General features: G+C 39.8%; 1 protein-coding gene across 1 annotated transcript in view; it reads right to left on the bottom strand.

Moving 5' to 3' along the window:
* Positions 1-21,286, bottom strand: part of LOC309547200 (S-adenosyl-L-methionine-dependent tRNA 4-demethylwyosine synthase TYW1-like) — a 287,271-nt gene that overhangs the window by 182,471 nt on the left and 83,514 nt on the right. Inside the window, exon 8 of the mRNA XM_082246996.1 lies at positions 4,721-4,847. Within this exon, the coding sequence (XP_082103122.1) occupies positions 4,721-4,847 (127 nt within the window). The remainder of the gene's footprint in view (positions 1-4,720; positions 4,848-21,286) is intronic.

Below are 21,286 nucleotides of genomic sequence, written 5' to 3'. Positions count from 1 at the left end.
AAATCTAAAAATTGTATATGGATAGTATAAATATATTATTATATTAAATTTGAAGTAAGATAAAAATTTGTTAAAATTAATTAGAATTAGATTATACATAATAGGAAAATTACCAGTTGCCTAAAAAACAATTGAGGTAGAAATCTACATTTAACCCCTTGGGGTGCATGGTATTTAAAAAGGTAAGTCTATTTTCCTTCGTTTTGGGATATCCCTCTGGCAAGATTGCCCCCTCTCCAGTTAGGCATTATTCTATCAATGCCACAAAACTTGAGACCTGTTGGATCCCTATTGTGTGCTTGTCTAAAATGATTAGACAATCTATGATTTTTGAACCCTTTTTTTATGTTCGCTATGTGCTCGCGTAAGCAGACTCCTAATTTTCTGGTAGTTCTGCCCACGTACTGGGGTTTACATGGACATGCCAATAGGTAGGTCATATGGGTGGTCTCACAAGAAATGAATTTGTCAATTTTAAAAGATGTGCCTTAGTTAGTGAATCTAAAATGTGTAGTTTTTCGGGTTCTGTGGCAAAAAGTTCTACATGAGACACACCGTCCACATGAGAAAACCCCTACTTGATCTAAAAGTATTTAATTTAAAAAAAAATAATAGTAATCTTTATAATTCTAATATATATATATATATATATATATATATATATATATATATATATATATATATACACACACACACACACACACACACACACACACACACACACACACACACATATACATATATATATATATATATATATATATATATATATACACACACACACACACATACACATACATACACATATAGAGAGACATATTTTCACCAATTCGGTTAAAGGAGTCTCCAAGATTTTATATTTTTTTTATATATTTATTTCATTATATAAAAAAAAAGTTTAATTTTTTTTCATTTATTATTATTTATGCTAATGATATAATCCTTTTTGGATAAAAAAGTATAGGATTACCATATGGGGTTATTTTAAAATTTAATGTACCATAAAACTAATCCCGAGGTGGGCGAGAATTGATGTCTTTAACAACCCACACAATTATATATTTATTTGGCCATATATGTCAGTGACAGGCTTTTGCTTAGTAATTTATGCATATATTTTAACAGACCACAATGTATTATCATTAAATATACCGTTTAGTCTAGGTTTACATATACATTTGCCATGTTCCAAGATGGTTTACGTGTAGCTTCCTGTTGGGTGTAGTTGTGACTGAGTACACCCAACAGGAACAGGAAATGAATTGCATGTTGATTGAAGGAGGCGATATATAAAATACCTGCATTATCGTAGCCAGAGATACGTCTTGATAACGCCCTGGAGGAGGGCGAAATGCGTCAACGCAATTTCCGGCTTACGCTTGAAGCACACGTCCCTTCCGGTCACGGTGGAACGCAAGGCGGGACCAGCGCAGCCCGTGCAGACACCGGCAGTCCGGAAAGTCTCCTCTACTCTAGGAGAACGCTTTATTTCAAGGCATTTTTAGTACTCTCTGAATGTGAGTGTTACTTTATGTATTATTTAATAAATAATGAAAAACGGGATTACACTATTCTGAGTCTTTCTTCCTATGGTCCCATTCATATTGGCCCACCGAGGAAAGATTGATCACTGGAGTCTGAAAGACCAGCCCTACAAGAAAGATCCCACTCCACACCGGACTAAGTGCGTTTGACCCATATGCAATATTGCTAAGGGGTCCTAGCAGTCTGGTAAGTGGAAGTATCCAGGTGGAGTGGACCCTTACACCATTGCACCTTATTTTTTGGCGCAGATTGTCACCAATTTGCATTAAGAAGCACCTAAGCACATTGCACTTTTACTGGCTACTTGCTTAAAGAATTGGACTTTATTTATTCAAGGAATTATATATATGCACTATTGCAAGTTTTATTGATTTGTAGATTGCAATTTATGCACTCTCAAATCTGCTTTTGTACTCGATTTACATTATTGAAGCACTTTATTTTATAATTCTTTTTAAGGTGATATTCTATTGCATTTTTGCACATTTTTATTTTTATTTATTATCCACACATATATAACTTGAAACATCAATCACTTTATTTGATATACCCTAATTTGCGCTGTGTATTCTTTTTTGTCACTTAAAATACTAGTAATTTTGACCAGCAGCATTTAGAATTGAGGGTTAATGTATATCCATAGCGCAATATTACTTGTAATTTTTTAAACTAGAATACATGCATACACAAACCTACTAGTAACCGCATTAGGTTTGCGAACTAAACACCACTATGGTATGAGGTATTCACTAAGGTTTACTTATATGCACTAGAGATGTACCAATTAATTGGCCACTGAAAATAGGGTTATTGACATTTTGCAGATCTAAAAAAAAAAAAAAAGTACCAATAATCGAATGCTGTGTTCCATTGAAAAAAAAAAAAACACAACTCAAAAAAATAAATAAATATGTGTGTTGCTGACACCTGGCACACCCCGTATCAGCAGTGTGGACTGCATCTACATAACATAATACATTACTACTGAAAAAAAATAAATAAGAACACTGGACCATTCTTTATGGATAATGACTGCCTACAATGACTGTACAACCCTGTAATGGTTACCTCAACTATGCAATAGGAGGACAAACCTAAGTAATCTATTCAATCAGTACCAAATCAACATGACTCTTGTACTAAAATAGTTGATTGAAGATATACAAAACAGATTGTACAGTGATCAGCTTTAAAGATGCACATTAGTTTAGGTTTAAAAATTTTGACCCAACATACAGTAAATGCTGGCTATATACAGCTATGGCTGTATATTTGGATTTAGCCTTGCTTCAATGAAAAATTTTGATTTTTCAGATATTGTCTGCACCAATGGGATGTGCTATAAAATAATCTCCATCCTTTAAATCGACTGGAAAAAAATCAAATTTTTTTATTGGTTTGTTGCTTGAGCAAAAAGGCTCAAAAACCATCAAATCTATGCCTGAATACTAACCTCGCTCTTTACAAAAAAAAAAAATGGTAAAATAAAAATGATAATAGTAACTGCAGGTTAAAAGAAATATGCATTTATTATAATTTTCTTACTCTGCAGCCTGTAAGGCATTGCACTCACGATCAGCAGATCACAGGTGCGAAGCCTGGATCCTGCAGACTCGCAGTACACTGTCTGCCCATACTTCTGATACAGGCAGGCAGTTACTGTATGGCAGGAGGAATCAATGGACTACAAGAGCCACTCACTAGCGCAGTTAATTGAAAACTACAAGCCATCAACTGCAAAGTTAATCAAACTTGCCATCAACTTGTAGTTCATTCATACACAGAACTCTCAAAGAATGATGCAAAGGTGTGGGCAGAGCCCCAGGCAACCGCACTGTTTTTAAATTCTGACAGCAGGTGTGGGGAGAAGATCCCCTACTCGCTTTCACAGAAGGGGGGGATCAGGAGGGGAGGGGGGGAAGCAGAGGCAGGAGCTGGAACATGTTCCACTCTAAATAAGGGCTTAGAGGATAGAGAAGAGGCTGTTTGGAGGCATAAATTAAAATCAGAAGAGCTATGGTCAAAAGGAAAGGGCAGTTTTTAAGATTCTCTTTTGACTTGTGTGATTTTAAATATTTTGAAAGCTTGATTTAGGTAAAGAAATCTACAAAAAAATAAATAAAAAAGTACAGTATTTCACTGACTAATCAGGGCATATGAAAGTATAAACCTCAGCTCTCTTCAGTGTTCACATCATTAGGCTATTCTATATAATACTTGGCACGACACACAAGTCACACATACAGTAAGGGCTCTTTCACACAGGCGATCAGATCCGCCTGTCAGTTTTTTAGGTGGATCTGATTGGATGCCCATTCAGCCCTATGGAGCAGCGGATGTCAGCAGAGACACCTCCGCTGACACCCGCTGCCGTCCGCATCCGATCCGTGAAATCCGGACAGATGGAAACTATTTTCCATCCGCCCTGGGGATCGGATGAGAGCGGACAGGCGGTCCGCTCTCATCCGATCCCCCATAGAGAGCAGCGGGAGCTGTGACACCTCCCTCTCCGCACTGCAAGCGGAGACGGAGCTGTCATCCGCCGGCTCAGCGGGGATCGTACGGAGGCGGACCATGTGAAAGAGCCCTAAGTTCATGCAGTTCTAACACTTAAAACATTACTAAACCCCTGCATTCATTATATCTGGTCTCCCACAGTACACTGAATATGAAAATGCAAATATTTTTAGTAAATCTAAACTGCTAGATACCTTTTCTCATCAACAGTATTTAGCAATCTTGGGACTTCCATCACTGTCTAGCCAAGAACTGGTTAAAGCTTCTGGGAGGAGTTTTCTGACTGTCCTATGAGAACGCAAGACCCCTGACCCTCTGTCTGGACAGTGCTGATTGTATGTGATCAGCATAGGGCCACTCTCCCATGGGGAAAAAAAAAAAAAACTCCAGAGAAAAAAAACAAAAAACAAAAACAAAAAAACAACCTATCTAGCAATACACACAACGGAGCATGTGCAGCCTGACTCCAAAGACTCTGTTATCAGGAAATGATTAGGGAACATTGGAAGGAGGGGAGGATCAGAGAAGACTGGATCAAACAACCTTTTTACACAATGCAGAGGATTAACCCCTTAGGTTTCACAGTGAATATAACAAGCATGCTTTACTGCATATACACACTGATTTTACAGTGGTCGGTTTAGTAACACTAACTTACCTTGTTTAGTCAGAGCCTCCTGGAGAGCAGGAGTAATCATTTCTCTTGGCTCCTCATTCCCTTTGGTTTCAGAACTCTGCCGAGACTTTCCTAGATTTCCCGCTTCTCCATTAACATTTTGTTCTCTCTAAAATGGGTAAAAAGTGATTTTAATAAAAGGAGTAGCCACATTTCTATGCGTTTAAAATGTAAATCTAAAATTCATTAAAGCGGTAGTAAACTCTAATGACAAAAAAAAAAAAAAAACCCTGCAAGACAAAAGGCATAATGAGCTAGTATGCATCGCATACTAGCTCATTATAAATTACTTACCTCAGAACGAAGCCCCGACACGGACCCCCGGACACCGCTGTGGGAGAGGACATGATCCCACGGCGTCTCTTCCGGGTTCCGCGGCTCAAGCGCTGTGAGTGGCCAGAGCCGCGATGACGTCACTCCCGCACATGAGCGCGGGAGTAATTTTCCAGCAATTCCTGGCAAGGAACTCTGAAGGTCTGCCGGACCTTCAGAGCGCATGCGCAGCACTAGTCAGCGGCTGAATGCAGGGCAAATGTCTCCTAAACCGTGCAGGTTTAGGAGATATTAATTGTACCTACAGGTAAGCCTTATTATAGGCTTACCTGTAGTTAAAAGTCAAAAAAAGCGGTATACTACCACTTTAAGCTGCCCAGCAAATAGTTTGCCTACAGGAAAATCTTTTTTCCCCCTCAAATAATAAAGGTTATGTGCACATTGCTCAGTTACTTTAACAAGCTAAATTCCTTATTGTTGTTTTAAAGGAGCCTTTTAATGCAAAAGCTGTAGAATATGGAGACGTGGCCTAGGTGCTGCTGAGCGTTCTCTATGTGAATAAAGCCCCTTTTGACTACCTTGATTATTTTAAGAGGTCCAGCACAACAAGCGAGGAGAAACTCAACTAGGCACCTGGGTGACACGCTTTGGTGGCAATGCATGGCATGGAAGATGTCTGATACTGTGGGAGATATACCTTTACTTGTAGCATCTAACTGTAGTGGTGTTTTTTTTTTTCTAGACACTTACAAACTAACTGGATGGTCTAACCTAATTGGATAAAATATGGGATAGTTACCACGTTTTATTTACCTACAACCTAGTTGGATGATGTCTGGGATAGTTTTCATATTTTATACTTTTTTCTGCACATGATTTATGAGGATTGTGTAAATTATGAGCTGTTTTTATGCACATTTGATCATTTTCATAACCGCTTGCTGACCGTATACAGTACATATACGGCTGCAAGGTGGCTCTCCTGCGTTGGATCCTAGCCCACATGCCGGGCTGTGCTGCAATTGGCTGCAGCATGAACTGATCAGTGGGACACTGATTGGTCACCAAAACCGGACGATTGGCTCCAGAGATTGCCGAAGAGAGCCCCGTTTTACCTACACAGGGCTCTCTTCGGTAATCTCTGGAGCCAATCGTCCAGTTTTGGTGACCAATCAGCGTAAACAAACAGGGCTCTGACAGCAGCAATGTATTTTTATTTCTCTTGCTGCAAGGCAGCAAGTAAAAAAAGCACATTGCTTAGTAAAAACAACTCACACAGTAAAACAATTTTGGCCACTTATTTAACCCCTTGATGTTAACCCCTCCCTGCCAGGGTCATTAGTACAGTGACGGTGCATATATTTTTAGCACCAATCACTGCATCAGGGTCACTTGTCCTCAAAAGGAGTGTCAAAAAAGTGTCAGGTGTCCGTTTTGTCAGCCCCAATATAACAGTCATGCTATAAGTCGCTGATCGCTACCATTACTAGTAGAAATAAAAAAAATGTCATACATCCCATAACTTTCAGCAAACCAATCAATATAAGCTTCTTGGCATTTTACCAAAAATATGAACAATACATTTTTGCCTAAATGGATTAAGAAATGTAATTTTTTTTACATATGTTTTTATTGGAGTCACGAGTAAGCAGTACAACCCCAATTCCAGTGACCGTGGGACAGTGTGCAAAATCTCCATAAAAAACAGAACGCAATAATTTGCCAATCTCAGAAACCCAAATTGTATTCATAATGGGAAAAAAGGAAACAAAATCAAATGTTTAAGATTGAGAATATGTACCATTTCAAGAAAAAGAAAAAAAAAATAATTTTGATTGATGGCAGGCACACACTTCCAAAAAGTTGACAGGGCCAGGTTTACCATGGCATAGCATCCTTATTCCTGCCCGATATAGGTCCTTGGTCAACAGTCCGTCATCTAATTTTTTAATTTCAAGATGTGCTAAATATTTTCAATTGGTGAAAGGTCTGTACTGCAGGCAGGCCAGTTAAGCACCCAGACTCTTCTACTAGGAAGCCTTGCTGTTGTCAGATGCAGTATGTGGTATAGCATTGTCAAGCTAAAACATGCAAGCCCTTTCCTGAAAGGCTTAGTCTGGATGGGGGCATATGCTGCTCTAAAACCTGGATATATCTTTCAGCAATGATGGCGCCTTTCCAGAAGTGCAAGCTGTCCATTCCATACAAACTAATGCAACTCCATGCCATCAGAGAAGCAGCCTTTTGAACTGAGCACTGAAAACAAATTGGGAGGGAACCACCACTTTAGTCCAGAGGACACAGCGTTCATGGTTGGCAAAAAAGAATATTGAATTTTCGATTCATAGGATTAGAGTTTTCCAGTTTGCAACAGACCATTTTAAATGATCTTTGACCCAGGAGAAAACCGTTTCTGTACACCATACAGTGATGTCCATCATGCTTATTTTTAATGCAGTGCTGTCTGAAGGTCTGAAGATTGATTAGCATCCAACACTGCATTTTAGCCTTTACTTTGCACAGAGAGATTTCTCTAGATTCTCTGAATCATTTGAGAATATGTACTGTAGATGACATATTTACAATTTCTTATTGAGGAAAATTATTCTGAAATTGTTTGATAATTTTTAGACACCGATTTTCGCAGATCGGTGAACCTCCAACCATTGTAAATTCTTCTTTACGCTCCAAGATTCACTTTTCATATCCAGTCAGGTTACGTACTTGTTGTCAATAAATCTAATTAGCTGCAATACATTTTTACAGCTCTTTGTTAGTACCACTTACTTTGCAAGGCTCTTTTTAGACTAGTTGCTGCCAATCTCAAAATTATCTTATTTTTTTAACCAATTTATGCCCATGCAAAAGACTGCTATAGCACAGGCTTGAAATGCCAGTAGGGCATACATGGACGTCCTCCCCCATTTGGGGCACGCTCTGTGATTGCTGAGTTCATGGGACATGGCTGACCGCAGAGCAGGTTAAAGGGCCAAACACAGCAGGCCTTTCACCACGTGATCATCTGTCAGCCAATTTAAAGTGTGAGCCCAGTAAGCAAGTGGTTAAAATTGTACTTTTTCTACTACGAATAAAATCGGAGTTTGAGCTTCGCAAATCATTATATTCTGTTTTATGTAGATTTTACAGAGTCACAACTTTGGCAGGTTTATCTACAACACCAATTCCACAAATCTCCTGCAATCCCAGAGAGAGATCTTTTATGGAGATTCTTTGCCTGTCAAAGCCAAAATATATATTTTTTGGGCTTCTAACTTTTGCTGCATTTTACATATCCCCCAGCAAAAGATAAAATATACACTTTAGCGCTTAAGAACTGGCCCCTTAAAAATATCTAATAGTGTATCTTTATTCACGGTTAAGTGAATAAAAAGCATCAGTTATAAGCTTCAAAGACAAAAAGTTGCAACTGCTTTTAAATTTAAAACCACTTCTCAGCCACAGTCCAACTGCAGGATGCACCTTGCGGTCATGCTAATCTAGGACTGTCACTGACAGCTCCAGTACCCACTAAATATCAGGAACCAGTCAGAGGTTCCCCCAATTTTGTGATCACAAGGACTGAAATAACAACGATCAGATACAAGCTGAAAACTTCTTTAAAAAAAAAAAAAAAAAAAAGGATTTTAGCTTGTAGAGTCCACTGCAACCTGAAGATAGAAGAGTGCCCTTGTTTTAAGTGTCAAGGCTAAATGGTTTGCCCTACATAGCTTTCTTTTGATAAACTACTCATTCCCTCCCACTATCCTTTCCACAAAATAGAGTGATTATTCTGTAGTCCAAGACCAGACCTGGGAGGGCCAATTAGACACCTTGGGATAAATCAAAAAATGAACACAAATACGGAACAGCTCCAAGTTTTAAAATGGCTAAAACTTTTTTGCAACAGATGATATAACACTATCACTGCTATATCTAGCAGTCTAAAAGATAGCAAATAATCAAAGCTTGTTATTGCGGTTGACATACATTTTAACACGAATTGTCAGATATTTAATTATTTTACTAGTAAAAGCAGAAGGTAGGGAGGGACTGAAATACCCAATTACATGCCCGATTTCTGTCAAAGAATTAAAATAATTTCTACCAAGATGTCTCATAAAAAATAATATCCTTTTCCCTCCTACGGTCCTTATCACCTTCCTCTAATGCAGGCGAAGAGACTAGGTAAATGGCCTGTGTGCAAAAAGTAACACCAGCAAGAACATGTCATATGCTAGAGGCTTTGATGTTTTCTCATCTGATAAATACGAGACATTACCAACATCACTTAGAACCACAGCCTGAGATAGTAATCAAATGTTTCCAGCACAGTAATACGCATCTGCTTTACGGTGAAAAAATAAAGTCTCTATTTAAACCAAGACACCTTTTTCCAAAGGAGATTTTTTGTTAATGCCAGCTCTGTCAAACACAATCAAAATCAACCCTTCAAAGTAGGTAAAGAAAATAATGTCAAAGTTCTAGTGCAAACTCTGACTACTAATCATGCAGAGAGTGCTGTGGGGAATAATGAAAGGTTACTCACTGCCCAGTTTATCACCAAACACCTGTGGCAGTTAGTTTTACATTTAGGTCAATCAATTGGCATCAAAATACAACTGCCAAGAGGGCAAAATCTCACCATGGCATTTTATTTTATTAAATAGTAAGCTCGGCTGAGCCAAATATAGCCTCTGCCTTCTTTGTAACCCAAAATAAAAGGAGAAGTAGCATGCCACATGACAAAGCTCTAAAACACTGGGCAAAAAAAAAAAAAAAATCAAGAAAAAAGACACTTTGGGGTCAAGGTATAAACAAAAGAATCATTGGACAATTGTGTCTACCATTCACCAATCTGGGAAGAATTCTGACTAGATTTTGCTTGATGATGATTTCCTATGACTGTCCACTCTTTTTCTAATGGCCATAATGCAGTATATTTCCCTGAAACACTTCAAATCAGGAAAAGAACATTAGGGTCATTAGATGGTACATATTAGCATATCAAAACACTGTATTATGCAAAATATGGTAAGCATTTGTCACATTTGGGGGAATGCTTATTACATTTGTCCAACAAATTTTTCAGACATAGTATTGCAAAAACACTTGAGGGTCGAAGTCCGATTTCTCACTACTATCATGTAGAAAGGTTGTGGCCTAAATCAAAGCAGGCTATATAAAGTGATCGTAAACTCAAAAACTTTTTTTATTTTTTTTTTAAAACAGGCTTATACTTACCTTGCTCTGTGAAACAGAACTGCACAGAATGGCCCCAAACTTCCACTCATGTCCACTGACAGCGCTCTTGGCCCCTCCTCTTGTTAGTGTGACACCAAAGGAATCCACTTCCTATAATGGCCCACCTGCGGGCACAATCCTGAGCTTTGCTGTCTGTGTTCATAGATGCAGAGAGCGAGGCTGAGCCCTGCCCCCTGCTCCCTAGTCACAAGATTTGAACACAGCAGTGGGAGCCAAAAAACAGATTTCTCCAAAAAAGAAAGTGCCCAGAATGGATCCACCACCTTCACCCAAAAGGATAAAGTTTCAGAAAAAAATGGAACAGATGTGAAAGATGTCTGTAGAAATGGACTTTAAAGGCATGCAACATGAGATAGCAGCACCAACGTAAAACACAATCACATTTTATTAATACAGTAAAAACAATGCATCTTAAAATAAAGGACTGACCCAAACACAGCCCAATAATACATACAATATGGGAAATTCAGGTCACATGAATAGTGACAAAGAAAACCAGTTTACAAAAGATTAAGCCAAGAGGGTGCATTTGTATCAAGGGTCGACGCGTTTCGCAGCCTGCTTCCTCAAGACCTAGTAGGTCATAGGTAAACGTTATCTTAAAAGTAAAACAATCAATATTAATACTAAATAAACACAATTGTATAGACTTTAAACAGTATCATTGAATGTCCACTGCTGGAATAGGCTTCTTTATAAAAGCATTCAACAGAAAAAAACTCAGACTTCGCACTCCGAGAACAATGGAAAGATTCGCAATTTTCATGCTCTAAAGGATCTAATGGACCTTTTAGAGGAAAATGAAGCGTATGGCAATGACAATCCTTCATTATCTGAAATTTCCCATTGTCCCAGCTCTTCAGGTGTTTTGTCGAACAAGACACCGATAGCTAAAAAGAAAATCAGGCAAATTTCCATCTCTTCATACTAATCCTGACATATCAGCATTCATCACCCAAGTGTCTAAACAAATAGAACATATACAGACCCAAGGACGCAAGAAGGGTAAATTTAACATATGAGCAAAGAGGCTCTGCAAACATTAAAAGCGGAGTTCCGGCCTCGGGGGGTCAATTTGAGCTAAAAATACCCCCGGGACAGTCAGGGCTAGTACATTCCATAATGGATAGCCTCTGAACTGTCTTGGGTCACACTTACCTGTAAGAAGAAATACTTGCCTTGAAAATTTATTCTGCAGCGTGCCATCCCAGGTGTGGGCAGCTGAAGCCGCAGCGTCCCTCTGTGTCCTCTTCCGTAACGTCGGAGTCCCACAATGCACTGCACCGGCCCCGCTCGTCACTTCTGGTGCAAGCACGGCATCCCTGCACAGCTTCTGGGCATGCCTAGAAGCTGTTCAGCAGTGAATGCTGCACCTGCACCAGAAGTGACAAGCGGGGTCAGTGCAGGCGCATTGATTCCTGGCCGCGGCCGCAGAGGGAGGTTGTGGAAGGAAGGCGGGTATATTTTCTTCTATAATAAGGCAAGTGACCAAAAAAAAAAAAAAAAATCTGCACCATCCATTTCTCTTTCAGGTTCCCCTTAGCAAGCGGATGGCCCAAAATCGATTTTATCGATTTTGTGGCTGGAACTCCGCTTTAAGTAAAAATGACACCGTTGTCATAAAGCCTTCAGATAAGGGAGGGAATGTTGTTGTCATGGCCAACCAGCAATACGTGTATGGCCATTCTCAAGAACAGGAAATGGTAAACAAATTCCTCAGAGTCTTGTCATCAAGTTTCAGAAGGACTTTTTGCAGCTGTTGATTCCTGCATAGCAGGGAGGGATCAGAGACAAAGATATATGAAGCAGTCTATGCAAAGAATCCTCAGATACCCACTCTATACGCATTGCCTAAAACTCACAAGAACATCAGTACACCCCCAGGAAGACCTCATCTCAGGGGTAGGTTCACATACGGAATTGATGAGCCGCTTTGACTCGTATTTGAGAAAGCACTTATGTCATATATTCAGGACACGCCCAATCTTTTAAGGGGGGTTGGGAGGAGTTCAAGTTCCTCCCAGTGCAAAATTGCTAGCTATAGATATAGAGGCCTTATATAGTAGAATTCCGCATTCAAAAGGCCTAATGGGCATTAAAGAATTCTAAAACGAACGCCCTTGGGAGAGCCAGGAATACAACTCATTAATTTTGGAGGCTTTGGAACATTCTTACACAAAATACTTTTGATGGTTCCCACTACCTCCAGGTGCAGGGAGTGGCGATGGGGACCTGTTGTGCCCCGTCGTACACTAACCTGTACCTGGGAACGTCCTGTATTCTCTGATGACAAATTCCAGGAATTTTGCCCAGCTATCCTCCTCTGGCTCCGATACATAGAGGATGTTTTCATGCTGTGGTCGGGGTCAGAGGAGGATTTAAATCAATTCATGATCACTCTGGGAGCCAATGATTTCAACCTGAAGTTTACCTTTCAGTGTAATGCTAGGACTTTGCCTTTTTTTGGACATACAGATTTTGATGGAAGAGGATGGTAGGATAGAAACCACACTTTATACAAAACCAACAGTTGGCAACACTGTCCTGCATGCCACCAGCTTCCACCCGAAATCTCTTGTACGAAGAATACCGTACTCTCAATATTTAAGATTACGTTTAATTTGCTCCAATGATGAGCACTTTAAATGGGAATCGGATTCTCTTTGTAATAGGTTACTCCAGAAAGGATACACACGAACCACATTGTGTAAAGCCTATAACAGGGCTTGCCTGCGTGCAAGAGAATATCTTATCTTTGGGAGTTCAAAACAATGATCAGTTGAGACGGTTCGTCTCATCACTCTTTATAACACACAAATGAGACAAATACTCCAGCAGCACTGGTACCTTCTGACAAATAACAAGACTGAGGAAATAGATCAAAAAAATTTCCAGAAAATCACCTTCAAGAGTGCTAAATCCATTAAAGATCAAATAATTAAAAGCCATTTTCAGGGTATCAGGGAATCCAAGGACACCAATGTGAGAACCACTTGGAAATGTGGTTCCTGCTAATTTTGCAATTTGGTTTAATGAAAATCCGTCATTCTGTTTACCCAATGGCCACATACACACTATCCCCCATCACGTAAACTGCCAGACAATTGGTATGGCCTACATAATGTTCTGCAAATGCAGAGTATTTTATGTAGGCAAGACCAAATGCCAATTTTGGTGGAGGATAAAAGATCACATTGGCTATGGCAAGAACAACCTTCTATCTATTCTACTCCAATAGGTAGACATTTGGGACTTTGTCACAAAAATGATACTAATGTGGTCAGATATGCAGCATTGGAGAGAATTTTGGAAAACCCTAGGGGGGGGGGGGGGGTGAGTGAGTTTGATAAAAATCATATTGCAACGCGAGGCTCGTTGGATTTATAACTTACAAGCCACAGAAATGCCCGGCTTTAATGAAGCACTAAGTTACAAAGCAATTGGCCGTCTCTCCTTGATCGACACCTAAAAGTTTCCCTACTCTGGGTATATCTGTCTTATCCTTTTTCTTACCTTCTTTGTTCCTTCTGGGGTTCCCAAAACCTCCCTCCTCACCTCCGCCCATCTTCCCTTTGAGCTTGGTCTTTGGATTGACCTATACCATATACAAACAAGCTTGCTAGCTGCTTAGCAGTCCGCAATTCGATGCATTCATCCTATGACAGTTTGCTGCTTATGGTGGATATTTTGTACTCGGTGGGGTATTCTACAGTAGGTACAATATAGTCCCATTCCCCTTATACATAATTCTTTGTTTGTTTCAATACTATTCAGGTGGCCTTTGTATAAAGTCGGTTGCTTTTTGATACACTATATAATTTTCCTGGATTCTGTCTTTCAGGGTCCTTACCTGCTAGGAGCATATACTCACCTGACAGATATAACAAGGGTGAACATTATATTTACATACGTATATAAACAAATCCCCCCTCCCCTTTCTTTTGCACCTTCTGTAAATTCTAAGATTTACCTATTTAACTTATTTCACTTTTATATACAGATTTCTACCATTCCTCTGGTTTATTGGTTCCCCTGTGTCCGCCCCAAGCCAAATTTTTTCTGTTGAATGCTTTTAGAGAGAAGGTATTCCAGCAGTGGACATTTCAATGATGAGTACTGTTAAAAGTATATATGATTGTTTATTTAGTATTAATACAGATTTTTTTTTTTTTTACTTTAAGCGAACGTGTACCCAAGTATCTACAAGGTCTTGAGGAAGCATGCTGCCAAACGCGTCGACCCTTGATACAAATGCACCCTCTCTTGGCTTCATCTTTGTAAACTGGTTTGCTTTCCATCACTATTCATGTGACCTGCATTTCCCATATTGTATGTATAAGGTGTTATTGGGCTGACCTCGGTGTTTGGGTCAGTCCTTTATTTTAAGATGCATTGTTTTTACTGTATTATCAAAAAAATTTGATTGTGTTTTACGTTGGTGCTGCTATCTGTCTCATGTTACATGCCTTTAAAGTCAATTAATAGAGATTAGAGATTAGAGATAGATATATATACACACACACACACACACACACACACACACACACACACACAGGTTTTGTTCACATTGATTGTACCCATTTGTATACTAGTGAATTTCACGCCACATTCAATAAATTATCTGCTATGATTTTCACTTTAACAGTGTCCCGACTTATACTTAGCCGACCATCTAACCTTTCTTTTTGTTCCGACCTCTGTACAGAATACTTTTTTTATTAAATCTGTTACCAAGCAGACAAAAGGATTTCCTTGAAGGTGGTGGGACTAAAAGTACCAGAAGAATGCTGCAGGGATTTAGGGGACCTGTGGAGACTCAAATTCCATGTTGCCTTATCCAGGACACACATATTCAAACAAGCACCCAAAGCTTAAAAAAACCAATAGCATATCATGGCACAACATCAGAAGCAAGATACAGGGGGGTGAGTATTGTACTTTCCTGTTCAGCTCAAGGATCAGCTGTTTGATGGCCAGGGTTGCTTGAAAATTTGAAGGGGAACTGGTGACTATCAATCCCTACACTGTAAACTCCAACCAGATAGCTTTTCTTGAATGTTGCCTGGAGATCTGTCCTGTGCGGAAGGTATGACAATTTTAGGAGGCGTCTTCACTGTGGTGTTGGACCCATCGCTGGATGTCTCCTGAAAGGCACCCCACCTTTCCTACTCTTTTCTATGACTATCTGAAAAATAAATTTCTACAAAAAGGGAGCACTTTGTAAACATATGGTGCATCTTGTATAACCCTGAACGTGACTATTATTTCTTTTCCCCATAGATTACTCCAGACATTCTAAGGGTACACATGGGGAGTTCTGAGTTCTCTCTGACTACTCTCCAGTTCGCTCACTAAAATTAGCCAATCTCCCCACATCAGGACTCCTACCCTTCCCACCAAAACTATAATCCTCCGAAGGTTCCCATTACTGTTGGTTATGTAGTGGCTGACCTCTAAAATCTCACAAAGCCCTAGGATGGGTTCTCATTGGCATAAGACCTTTGCTCACTTTCTAGCCTCCCCATTTGTAAACTACTTGATACCACTTATACCCTCGGAGCTACTATAATGGATATCAAAAAAAGGAAAAGACAACACACAATGCACCAATTATAGACCCATCTCCTTACTAAAACTTAGATCTTAAAAACTTAGCACTAAAATAACAACCACTATACTTCTCTCTTTCACATTTAAAATCACCAATCAAGCCCAAGTGGGTTTTGTGCCAAAAACAGGCAAAGGAAATTTTGACCCAGGCCCTTAACATTATCCATTGGGCATAATAAGGTGGTCCCAACCCGGTTCTCTGCCCCGACCGTGTAGCCTGGTCTTTTAATGAAAGCAGCATTGCAGTACATAAGCTTTTGACAAAAGTCCCTAACATGGATAAGCCATATATTCCCACTCCTCAGCAAACCTAAAAATGATTCATAGGTTATCCGATTCATTAAACCTTCAGAATGGAACCAGACAGGGATGTCCACTATCCACTATCTTTAAATTGACCCTTGAGAAATTATTGTACAAAATTAGATCCAATTCCAATATTAGAGGAATTGGAACTAAGCTAGGAGAATTATAAACTTGCAGGACATGCAAACAGGCTCTTCTTCCTAAACTAGTTACTAATCTCCTTGCCCAACCTTTTCGAAGACTTCTAGTTATAGTACCTCATCACATTTCAAAATAAGACACTAAAAGTTGGAGGCTCTTAATGTAGATCGGACGACTCTGCAAAATCGTAAAGCCTAATTTCCATTTAAAAGGGCACAGACACGTTTAAATACTTTGGTATACAGTATATTTCACTTACTTCATAGGTGAAATTTTTTGGCAAACTTTCCTCCATTCTTATTTAAGATTAGACCAGACTTAACCAAATGGTCCCGAATTCTCCCATTATGGTTCGGGAGGGAATAGTGTACTCAAATGAATACAGCACCGCAATATCTCCTCCAGACCTTGACAGTCTAGATCCCAAAGTCTTTCCTCCTCCAGATGAGAAGTGGATTTGGGAATTTTTCATGGACAAAAAAAAAACTATATGGCTTAACAGAGAATCTGGCTACACCTATGGACAGTCCCAGGGTGTATACTCCCTCTCTGCAATAGATACTCAGTTTTGGTTCAAGCAGTGTCAGAAGAATTAAACTCCACAGAGGGGTGGGTGCTGTGCCTATCAATAACATCAGAGAAATTGATTTTATGGTAATTCAAAAATCCCATTCTCTCTTTCATTCATTGATTGACACAGCTCCTGTCATTCTTGACCAGTGGGAAAAACAGCACAAAATTCCCAAAGCTAAACAGCAGTCAACCAGGCAACAGAGGCTCAACCAAAAACAGGGGAATGCCAGAACGGTCGTCTACCTATGTAAACAAGGCAGACGGCTGTTCTGTCACAGAGACAGAGAAAGATCTTGTGTTTCAGGAGAGCTCAACAGATGCCTTTTCCTTGAGCACATCCATCCCCCACACAGTTCGAAAGCATTCCCTAGGAGCACACTTCACCCCTTCCCTTCCAGTGTCATTTATACACTAACAGTGCATTTTTTTTTGCACTAATCACTGTATTGGTGTCACTGGTCCCCAAAAAGTCACTTCGTGTCAGATTTGTCTGCCGAAATGTTGCAGTCCCGCAAAAATCGCTGATTGCCACCATTACAAGTAAAAAATAAAAAGTCCATAAATCTATCCCATAGTTTGTAGAGACTATAACTTTTGCGCAAACCAATTAAAATACACTTATCAGGATTTTTTTCCCAAAAATATGTAGCAGGATACAAATCGTCCTGAATTGATGAAAAAAATTGAGATTTTTTTATTGGTAAGGTTTTATAGCAGAAAGTAAAAAATAGTTTTTTTTTTTTTACAAAATTGTCTGTCTTTGTTTATAGCGCAAAAAATAAAAAAAACAGAGGTGATCAAATACCACCAAAAGAAAGCTCTATCTGCGGGGGGGGGGGGGGGGGGGAGACAACCTTTATTTGGGTACAGCGTCCCACAACAGCGCAATTGTCAGTTAAAGCAACGCAGTGTCGTATCACAAAAAAAATGGCCTGTTCTTTAAGGGGGTAAAAAACCTACCGAAGCTAAAGTGGTTAAATGTCAGCAGCTACAAAAATTGTAGCTGCCAACGTTTAGCAAACACACACTCACCCATCCCACGATCCAGCGATGTGGCTGCCTGAAGCCTAGCTTCTCTCCCTCTCCTCTCCACGGTGCTGGCAATGCAAGTAACACTCGGCTGTGACTGCTTGTGGCTTCACAGCTGGGCGCGCACTGTGCACAGCGCTTTCCTATTGGTGCGGCAATCTTCTGGGACCTGTGTTCTTGCACTATGTTGGGCAATGAGAAATACCAACAAGTTTAGTATATTTGACTAAGCCAGGAAAACACCGCACACTCACACATCTGGTCATTGCCCTTCTGTTAAACTGAATAATATGTTCCCGGAAGCTTTTATAGAAGGCAAAACAATTTTACATATCACGAATAGGTTTAAAAATTACATCTTTTAAAACCCTGTTCAATTTATGTACCGTATATTTAGGTTTTATTTATGTATACATCCAATATTATCTAAAAGAACCAAATTGTGTAAAGAATACCAAATTACCACGTTTATCTTTGATTATAATCATCATAAGAAATGAGTGTTCACTGTATATATTTTCAGAAGAAAGATGTGAAATTGTGCAAAATGCATCTTAAATTTTTTAAAGGAGTTTAATATGTTAAAGCAGAGTTCCACCCTAATTTTACACTAATTTTTACACATCATTCTTACCTATATCCCTTTCGAAAATCCAATTGGCTATTTTTTTTTTTTTTTTTGGTTCACTTACCTTATTTTTAATGAAAAATATCATCCCTTCCTCTTCACTTCCTCCTTATGTGGCCGCGGGCCGCCGACATTTCCTGCTTTGCATGGACTCCTGAGAGATGAGTGTCATCAATCCCAGGAGTCAATGCGCCTGCAGCGGTGTCCCTCGTCACTTCAGGTGCAGGTACGAGAAGAGCTTCTGGGCATGCGCAATGACTTAAACCAGCTGTGGTGATGACGCGAAGGGCACCCAAAAGGGACGAGGTATAGCATTCTGGGACTCTGGAAAGGGACACTGCGGCTTCAGCTGCCCACACCGCAGATGGCTGCGCTGGACAAGAACTTCACAAAGTTAAGTAATTCATCCTTTTAGGTACACTAAACAGGGGCTAGGTTAGAGGATATCATTGTTTAAATGCAAACAATGACTATTCTAGGGGTATTTTTAGTTAAAAAAAAAAAAAAAAAATTTGGCCAAAACTCAGCTTTAATATGGATCGCTAGATAAAAATCACACCACTTTAGCCAGACTTTCATGTTTAGGATGCGAATAAACCAAAGCCTAAAATCACAAATAATGCCACAAATACCCCTGAGTAATAAAGTTCTATACCCTTTAAGTAAACTGACATATACATAATCCAAGGATAAAAATTATTATATCCTCAAATCTACCATTTAATGCCAGAATACTGACATAGGGATTTCTAGTCCCAGAGTGCCATCTGGTGCACAAGTTAATGTTTTTGCTGTATTGGCTATGTAAATAATTAGGTAAATCGCTAATATTACTCCCCAATCAGCGGTCCGTAAACATTCCAGAATACACCCTTTGGGCTGATCCCTAAGATTTTGGGAGTAAAAGGAAATTCAGAGAGTGAAAGAGTTCCATCATACTCCATCTTGGGCTTCATCCAAATCCATCCATCCTTCTTGATCCATCTTGCGCCACCATCTTAACCCACTTGCCTACTGAGCACTTGCACCCTCTTTCTGACCAGGCTAATTTTTATCTTTCAGTGCTCTCATACTTTGAATGATAATTACTCAATCATGCAACACTGCACCCATCTCAAATGTCTGCCCTTTTTGCACACAAACACAGATTGTTTTGGTGGTATGCAATCACTACTGGGTTTTTTTTATTTTTGCACTAATTGAAAAAAAAAAAAAAGACTGAAAAAGTTAAAAAAGAAAAATGCAATTGGTTATAAAAATTTAGCAAATTAGTACTTTTTTCTTCATAAATTTTGTCCAAAAAAACAGTTATACTGCTACACATCTTAGGTGAAAATAACCCAATAGTGATTATTTTTTGGTCTTTGTGAAGGTTATGTAGTCTACACGCTATGGTGTCAATCATTAAAAAATTGATCACACCTGATGTACTGACTGCCTATTTAATTTCATGAGACACTAACAATACAGGACAGTACAAAAATCAAATACCTCCCAAATTACTTTTTTTGGGAAGTAGACATTCCAAAGTATTTAGTAAGAAGCACAGTGAGTTTTTTTACCACAATTCTTTGCAAAATGAAGATTCTCTCCCCCCCCCCCCCCCCCACACACACACACGTCACATTAACAGGTCATTTCTCGCACATGGCATATGCTTACTTGCATCTACACCCCAAAACACATTATGCTACTCCTCCCGACTAGAGTGATACCACGTGTGAGACACAGCCTAGCCACATACAAAGGCCCAACATTCAGGGATCATCATCAGGTGTTCTAGGGACATAAAATTACACATAAATTCCTAACTATTCCACTTTTGAAGGCCCTTGAGCGCCAGGACAAAGGAAATGCCACAAAATGACCCCATTTTAGAAAGCAAACACCCCAACGTATATTCTATAAGGTATAGGGAGTCTTTTGAACAGGTCATTTTTTTTTTCCACGTTTTTGGAAAATGTGTGAACTTTTTTTTTTGAACATTTAAATGCCACTGGACGGGTCCGGAGGAGGATCCACTGGTAGGGTGGCAGGAATGAGCACTCACTGATGGGCACTAATGTGCACTATTTGGCACTTATGAGCACTTATCGAGCACTGTTGTTGCACCGAAAAGCACTAATGGGGCACTGTAGTGACACTGATAAGCACTCACTGATAGCACTGATGAGCACTGTAAGGCACTGGGGAACATGCCAGCTCACTCACACTGCTGCAGTTTTTCTCTCACACTGATACAGCGTATTGCACTGTAGGGCACTGATAAGTACTCACTGATGGGAAATGTAAGGCACAGATGAGCATTGTAGTGGCACTGTAGGGCAAAGCTGAGCAATGTAGTGGCAAAGATATGGCACTCGGGAGCATGCCAGATGACACTGCTGCAGTGTTTCTCTCTCCTCACACTGATACAGCATGTGAGGAAAGGACAGAAACACTGCAGCAGCTGAACCGGGCATGATCCCAGCCTGTTGACAAGTGATCACGTGGTAAAGGGCTGTGATTGGCCCTTTACCCCGTTGTGTGATGTGCTGGGCATTGTGGACCCTGCCATCACAGACACTTCCTGATGTACACCCCAGGTGGCGCGAGAAGCATAAGCATGGGACGCTGTCATATGACAGCATCCTAGAACTAGGCGGCCACACTGTAGCCGTCATAGTTCTAATTCTCATCTTCATCGTCAGCTTGATCCGGATTGTCAGCCTCATCCTAACTCCGCA

The sequence above is a fragment of the Pelophylax lessonae genome, assembly GCF_965119305.1.
Source record: "Pelophylax lessonae genome assembly, chromosome: 2".
Lineage (NCBI taxonomy): Eukaryota > Metazoa > Chordata > Amphibia > Anura > Ranidae > Pelophylax > Pelophylax lessonae.
Note: the sequence above shows the minus strand (reverse complement) of the source record. Positions and strands in the feature narration are given on the sequence as shown.